Source organism: Rhodamnia argentea, chromosome 9 (assembly GCF_020921035.1).
Source record: "Rhodamnia argentea isolate NSW1041297 chromosome 9, ASM2092103v1, whole genome shotgun sequence".
In the NCBI taxonomy this organism is placed as follows: Eukaryota; Viridiplantae; Streptophyta; class Magnoliopsida; order Myrtales; family Myrtaceae; genus Rhodamnia; species Rhodamnia argentea.
In genome coordinates this window covers 1,429,559-1,437,115 of record NC_063158.1, presented here as the reverse complement: position 1 = coordinate 1,437,115, position 7,557 = coordinate 1,429,559, and the positions used below count along the sequence as shown (strand labels likewise).

General features: G+C 48.0%; 1 protein-coding gene across 3 annotated transcripts; it reads left to right on the top strand.

Annotated features, from left to right (window-relative positions):
• Positions 1-1,140: 1,140 nt before the first annotated feature.
• Positions 1,141-5,874, top strand: LOC115740901 (probable polygalacturonase). 3 transcript variants are annotated; one of them, XM_048285251.1, is made up of 6 exons: positions 1,141-1,885; positions 3,933-4,053; positions 4,217-4,391; positions 4,533-4,603; positions 5,114-5,784; positions 5,841-5,874. In XM_048285251.1, the coding sequence occupies exons 1-5, from the start codon at positions 1,550-1,552 to the stop codon at positions 5,758-5,760; spliced, it is 1,350 nt and encodes a 449-aa protein (XP_048141208.1). In that variant the 5' UTR covers positions 1,141-1,549; the 3' UTR covers positions 5,761-5,784; positions 5,841-5,874. The 3 variants fall into 3 exon arrangements, with proteins under 3 accessions (XP_048141208.1, XP_030530409.1, XP_030530408.1); XM_030674549.2 differs by having other exon boundaries at positions 5,114-5,788; positions 5,845-5,874; XM_030674548.2 differs by lacking the exon at positions 5,841-5,874 and having other exon boundaries at positions 5,114-5,834.
• The last annotated feature ends 1,683 nt before the right edge of the window (positions 5,875-7,557 follow it).

The window sequence follows — 7,557 nt, the reverse complement described above, 5'->3', positions numbered from 1 at the left end:
GTACACTCACCACACAATGCACTAGAAAAGACCATAATAAATAGGATAGACTGCATTCATAACATTGAGGGGCTGTTTGAGTTTCAAAAAGAAATTGATATAAACCATACTTGTAAAGTGGTTTCACTAGAATTCAACTCGGACATGCTTTCATGGTTCCAACTAAACCGCCACTCAATTCTTTCACGATTCTTATCATTATTGACAGGCAAAGGACATGCCATATATGCAGAACATTCCGGAGATACCTTGTCAAGAGTGTACAGCCTAACAATAGAAATGGCTCAAGAAATGAACATTGAAAACAAATAAAAGCTTTATTTTTTTAATTGTATATATATAAATAATTATATATATTATGGGTGGTCCGGTCCGGGCCAATCCCATCCACCTAGAACCGAGGAGCGGATCACTCGGTCACTAATCCCATTTATTGGTACCGGGGGCTGGATCACCCCCCTCAAAGACCCGACCAACCCACCCGATCCGATCCGGTCCCGAGCCGGTCGGATCAAGTTTGCTCACCCCTACTTATTTCAAGTAAGACCCTGAAGTACCATCATTGTTTCCAAGTAGGGCCTGATTAGAGGCATTTTCGTCATTTACATTTTTTTCCTTTTTTTATTTTCCTTTTTATTTTTGTTATTTCTATTTTCCTCGGCCCTCGCCGGCCACTTGGCGAAGGCCGCAACCTTGCTCGGGCCCACGTCATCCGCAGGCAAGGCGAACCTCACCCACATCTAGTGAGGGCTCGCCTCACCTTAGTGTGGCCGACCCTCACCTGTGCGAGGCTCGACGGTCTCGAGCGGCCTCGCCTAGTCATCGCTAGTGGCCGCCCATCACCCGAGATCGATTATCGGTGAAAAGGAAGGAAAAAAAGGGAAAAAAAATCAGAAAATATAAAATGACGAAAATACTCTTGGTGAGGCCTTTCTTTAAAATAATGAGGCACTTTAAGCCTTTCTTTGAAATAAGGCTTATTTTAGGCTCTTACCGGAGAAAATGATAGCATTAGAATAAAAAGACGAAGAAAACGAGAAACAAAAGACAAAGGACTTGCACTTTTAGAAGGAGAATTGGTGGGTGGGGTCAACGTCTACAAAAATCATGCCGACCGACGTCGAGGCCCATGGCTCGTGACTCCGTCCTCTACTCTCCTCTCCTCTCTCCCTGATCATGCTTTTCTTCTTTCCTTCCCCTCGTCCTCTTCCTCCTATAATCTCACCAACTTCTGTTCCTCTCTGTCTCTGCGATTCTTGTGCTGGTTCATATGATGAAAGCTCGCCTTGCTGGTCGATGCAGTTGAATCATCTCTAAAGCCTGGTTTGGACTCTTCTGCTTGTACCGTCTTCAGACCCACCACCCTTCTCCATCTATCTTTCTTCTTCCTGTGAAGCACTATCTCTTCCCTTTCTCTTTGTACTCTTCTCCTTGTAACACTCGCCTCCAAAGCACTCGCTCTCACTCTGACACACAACCCACCAATCATTCCCGTGCTCTCCGAAAAGCGCTTTTCGTACCCCTTTCTCTTTGGCCTGAGATTGCGAAAATGGCGCGGCTCGCCGTCTCCGTTGTCCTAGCGATCCTCGTGGTCGCGCCCATTATTCTGGAGGGGGTGGCAGGATCGATTGTGACGTGCTCGGGGATAGTGCCGGCGAGGTACCGGAATGACAAGGTATCGATAACGGACTTCGGAGCAGTCGGGGATGGGCGGACGGTGAACACCAAGGCGTTCAGGGAGGCGGTATACCAGATCCAGCACCTACGGCGGAGGGGCGGCACCCTCCTCTATGTCCCTCCCGGTGTGTACCTCACCGGCAGCTTCAGCCTCACCAGCCACATGACCCTTTACCTGGCCCGGGGGGCCGTCATCAAGGCCACCCAGGTAAAACGATTTCTCTCACTTCACTTTCTTAGGAAATTGTTATCAGCTACAGTCTCTTGATAGGCTCACCACGAACTAGAAAATGAACTGAATCCTGTCTAGCGACTCGGTTCTCCGTCCGGCGATTCGAATTGAAATATGCTTAGCCCTCACCTAGGGGCGAAAAAGAAGGTCCAATCGCAATGTAGTCTGTATACGTCCTGTTTCCTGATGAGCTACAGGATTGGTGGATGCAAGAGCTCGTTTAGTTTTAGTGACCAGCGAATTTGAGAACCCTGTAGGTTTGACTCGCTAGTACATACTAAGTTATTCCTAAGGGAATATGATTCAGTGGTGGTACATTCTAAAGTATAGAGTTAAAGAATCCTGATGAGTGGGGTGTAGAACAGAAGCGATTCATCCTGTTTCTTTAACTATTATGATGGCCTCATTCAGTTGCTTTTTTAATGGGATTATGCAAAAGTCCTTAGATACATCTTGCCATCTAAAAGAACTGAACACTAAAGCCGAAACAAGTTCCGGGTTTGTGCGTAGAAGCATTTCTTGGGATGTCGACTCCAACTTACCATTTGGTGCGACACTGGAATTTATTTTGTATGATACCGGCAAAACAAATGAATACATATTGTGTGGACTTAGTTACGTAAACGAAGCGATAGGAGGAGTCATAGAGTCGATCACAGCGCCGGAACTACACGTGAACTCGTGCTTTTCTGTGCGCTCCAGTCAGGGGGCCCGGACGTTTCTTGAAAACGCGATTCACTTGATCGTACAAAACGTAAGAGGAGGACGCGTGACTGGCCTTGATTTTGGATTATGTGGTTCCAGTAATGACCCGAATTTGCTATGGCAATACCACGGGCAAGTTCGTAAAGGAACATCTGAGAGAAACGGGTTATTTTGTTATGTCGATTTCGCAAAGATTTTATTGGAGTTCTCTCTCCTTTCATAGATTCAATTTGGTCTTTTTCCTGCGTTCTTTTGTTCCTGATGAGACACATGCTATTGGGGGTAGTAACCTGAGTAACCGCCACTTTAAAACCCAAAAAGTAGGGAAGTGGTGGTCCTCCAAGCTTCAGCAGAAGTAATTGTATTAGTTTAATTCTGGGGGCCTGAAAAGAAAGGGAAGGAAGGAGATGAGTGGGTGCGTGGTGGCTCCAAGTGCATGTGCATTGCACATCTGATGCTTGCCTGCTTGGACAGCTAAGGTTTTGCAGATGCAAAAAACTTATCAATGCATCTTCATCTGGACCATCACATTAATTATCTATGCACTTTCCTTTTCCAGTAACATAAGAAGAGCTATGTAGGATTCAGCTCATTTGTGCTGGGCTTGGGCGGGAGGCGGCATTTTGCCGTTGCCTAGGGCTAGCCTGTCTTGGCTCGTCCAATGACCAGGTCTATTCTATGATTAAGATGGATGAGTGTCGCATCTCCGTCGCTTCTAGGATAATGAATCGATCACACAAACTAATAGGGTGAAGGGCCTCTGCCCATTTTTTGTGTTGGAATCACACGACAAGCGGCCCTACATCTTTTATAACGCCGCGGAGGCACAGGAGAGATCAAAAGCTGCTCGGAGAATTCATACAGCATGGTCCCTAAAAACTTTGAATGCCTGAAGATGACATCTCTCTCTTTCTGTAGTCATATGGTGACGAAATGCCATTACTATCTACTGATTTCAATAGTTTCTCTGAAGCATCCACACCTCCCTCGTGATCTTTCATATTTACTCTCTTCCCCTGAGAGGCATATTCTTTGGGACGATTGTTTTCGCTTTGTTAACTCGCAAGATACGATAGTGCAATCGATCTTAAGTATGTTGAAGACATTAGTGATTGTCAATTGCAATGGTGACCAAAAATTTACTGCACAATGATTGAGTGCATGAGTTTTGTCCGAATTCCGCCAATTATCAGAAAAAAGAAAGATGTTTGGGTGATTCTGAAGATATGAGGATGAAAGGAACTCCTGGTGAATGAAAAGCTATAATTTGCCTAACTTTCCATAGTCCCCTGCTAAATTGTGGTGGTTGATGCTTCAGGATACTTGGAATTGGCCTCTGATCGCGCCCTTACCTTCTTACGGAAGAGGGAGGGAACGTCCTGGGAGGAGGTATATGAGTCTCATCCAAGGACATGGCCTTCAAGATGTGGTAATCACGGGTGGGTATCGATGAAAGCATGTCGCATGACCCTTCACTTCAACAAGCATCTCACGAAATCGTTATCCACCATTGAACCGTAGTCGCTCCATCATAACAGTGCTTAAACGGATCCAAAATTCACAAACCTTGTTAAGGACATCATATGATTGTTCCTTTTTCAGGTGAGAACGGGACGATCGATGGTCAAGGAGAGGTATGGTGGAACATGTGGAGGCAGGGCACTCTCCGCTATACTCGACCGCATCTTGTTGAATTTATGAACTCCAGAAGCATCATGATCTCCAATGTGGCTTTCAAGAATTCCCCCTTTTGGAACATTCACCCAGTTTATTGCAGGTTACTTCCCGACATGCATGTTTCGATTTGTTTAGTGCATATATGGTTTTTAATGAGTGATACTGCAATAGTAAAACCAGCAACTGTAATGGACATCTTGCTCGAACCTGATCTGATAGCTCTTTTTTTACTTTTCCACAGCAACGTTGTCATCAGATATGTAACCATATTGGCCCCTTACGACTCTCCCAATACTGATGGAATCGATCCAGGTACATACTATACTCGAATTTTACTGCGAACTTTTCACAGTGCCCCGCTTCAAATGTGCAAAGGGCTGTTTGTAGAACTGCAGTGCATCTTATGTACTTCGGATAAGCATCATACAATATTCAGCCAAAGTAGATGGTTCTGAACAAAGTATTACATTGGATTTGAATGCTCACAAGTCACAGGTTTAGCAAGTCCTATCTAGCTATGCAGTTTGTTTCCTATAAACAGCCAATGTTTGCTCGTTGTACAGTAGCTGAGTACTTCCATAGGATATATATAAGATCTGATATAATCAACAGCAACATTAAAAGAGTAGACAGTAAGATCATCAGACTGAAGCAATCCTCTGCATGTTCTTTAATTCAGTTAGTCCTGTTATTGATGCTTTGATACATGTTCAGGAGTATGCTTTAGCTGGTGAGACAATCTTCTTGATTGCTTCTGTGTAGAAGAATTCCAATTCTCAGAAAAGAAAGCTAACCACGGCTTCTGTATTTGTACTGGCTTAGATTCCAGTTCCAATGTCTGCATAGAGGATTCACATATCTCCGTCGGAGATGATCTCATTTCAGTGAAAAGCGGATGGGATGAATACGGAATACATTACGGCCGTCCTAGCTCGGGGATCACGATACGGCGAATAACCGGGTCATCCCCTTTTTCTGGAATTTCAGTGGGAAGCGAGATGTCCGGCGGGGTGGAGAATGTCTTGATTGAGAACATAAACCTGCGCAACATGGGCATAGGAATCCACATCAAAACAAACATTGGAAGGGGAGGGTTTATAAGGGACATAACCGTGTCCAATGTGTACATGGAGAATGTGCGTAAAGGCATACGCATCATGGGAAACGTCGGCGACCACCCAGATCATCGCTACAACCGCAATGCTCTCCCTTATGTCAAGGGTATCAGAATCAAGGACGTCTGGGGCGTGAAGGTCCAAGAGGCAGGCTTAATACAGGGCTTGAAGAATTCGCCCTTCACGGGCATCTGTCTCTCCAATATCTATCTACACGGCGTGCTGGGACAGAGCAGAGCAGCTTGGACTTGCTCCGACGTGAGCGGAGCTGCTCTCGAGGTAAGCCCTTGGGTGTGCTCGGAGCTCGCCAGCACCTATCAGAGCAGTACTTGCTCTAACTCTTTCAGAGTCTGAACTTAAGCCATGAACTTACCCATCTAGTGGAAATCCGGTCAGCTAACTCCATAGACGACCGCAATATTTCTCTGTTCGATTAGTCACACCGCTTCATTAACCTCTTCGAATCTTGTACTGTGTGGTTCTATCATCATATCAAATCTCTCAGTTTGATGGCTATGATCTTGATTCTATTGATATGGATCCATGATTGTCGAGAAAATTATCGAAATTCCACCGGAAAAGCTCAATAAAACACAGCGTAGATAGCAACATCTGATCATACATGAATCCAGCAGTGTGGTTATATACAAACACAGTACAGACCTACTCATCCATCTCTCAAGGATGCAACTTTTTTCCACAAAGACACATAGATAAGTAAAGGGTAGTCTCCCTAGAACTATCGCAAACAGTAAATAGCTGCATCGTATTCATCACCACAAGTTCACTCTGCATCATAAGCAGTCGCCCTCAGAAATGGTTCAAGAACTTGCGAATCCTCTTAAAGATGCCCTCACCTCCGTGGCGCTCCTCCTCCTCATCCTCATGATCGTGGTGGTGGCGGAAATGGTGGTGATGGTGGCGGTGGTGGTGATGCTCTCGCTCCTCGTCGTCGTCCTCGCCCTCCTCCGGGCGATGGGGCCTCTTCATCATGTCGTTGACCTCCTTCCAGCGGCGGTGGTGGTGCTCTCTCTCCTCGTCGCCCTCGCGCTCCTCGCGGCGATCGGGCCTCTTCATCATGTCCCTGTCCTCCTTCCAGTGGCGGTGGGGATGCTCTCTCTCCTCGTCGTCCTCGCGCTCCTCGTGGCGATCGAGCCTCTTCATCATGTCCTTGTCCTCCTTCCAGTGGCGGTGGGGATGCTCTCTCTCCTCGTCGCCCTCGCGCTCCTCGTGGCGATCGGGCCTCTCCACCATGTCCTTGTCCAACTTCCACGCCAAGTCGACGAACCTGAGCCTCGGCTTCCTGTGGTGGACCCTGATCCACCGGCCGGGCATCTGGCGCTCGAACCCTAGCGATTCGGGATCGAAGCTCGCTTCCTCGCTCGACAGGATCATGTCGTTGCCGAACGAGATCTCGCGACCCTGGAACCGCGGCCGGAACTGTCGGTGACCGTGGCGGCACCCGCGGCCCCCGTGGCGGAACGGGAAGCGGAGAGAAATCGGCGCCGTCCCCTCGCGGAACCCGCCGAGGTCGTGCGGGCGGAAGGTGACCGTCCTCAGCGGGACGGAGGCGATCTTCTCGGGTTCCGACACCGGCCGCTCTTCGATGACGGGGACGTCGGCCGGGTCCTGAGCGCTGGTGTCCGGTTCAGTCAGGACCACCGGAGCGGCCTCGGACTCGGGCTTCTCGCTGGGGAGGCGGATCGTCGGGATGGACTCGGCCTCGGAACCGGCCAGATCGGGGTGGACATCGCGGCCGCTGACATCGTCGTTGGGGGAATCGGACGGCGTGCGAGACTCGGAGAAGGCGATGAGGAAGAAGAGGAGGAGAAGGGAGAAGGTTAGTTTCGCCATTTTGATCAGAGACACACTGTACGTATGTCCTCCTGGTGAAGTTGTGGGGGATAGAGAGAGAATATAAAGGGAAGACACGGGGCAGGTGTGAACAGGGGGAGGGAGGGTTTGACTCTGTGGGCGCAAGAAAAGCGGGCAGCGGGCAGCGGGCAGGGTGGAAGACCGACCACGTGATTGGAGAAAGAGGGGGGGGGCTTGCGAACTCGAAGGTGACGGGGAGGGTGTTTTTCGGGAATTCAATCATCCGAGGTTTGAATTTTCCCTTCTATTATTTTTCTTGCCTAAGGATTCACTCTT

Coding starts and splice junctions, on each gene's coding strand:
- LOC115740901 (XM_048285251.1), top strand. CDS start 1,550: ATGGCGCGGCTCGCCGTCTCCGTTGTCCTAGCGATCCTCGTGGTCGCG. Junction 1,886..3,932: donor CCGTCATCAAGGCCACCCAG/GTAAAACGATTT, acceptor TTGATGCTTCAG/GATACTTGGAATTGGCCTCT. Junction 4,054..4,216: donor TCAAGATGTGGTAATCACGG/GTGGGTATCGAT, acceptor TTCCTTTTTCAG/GTGAGAACGGGACGATCGAT.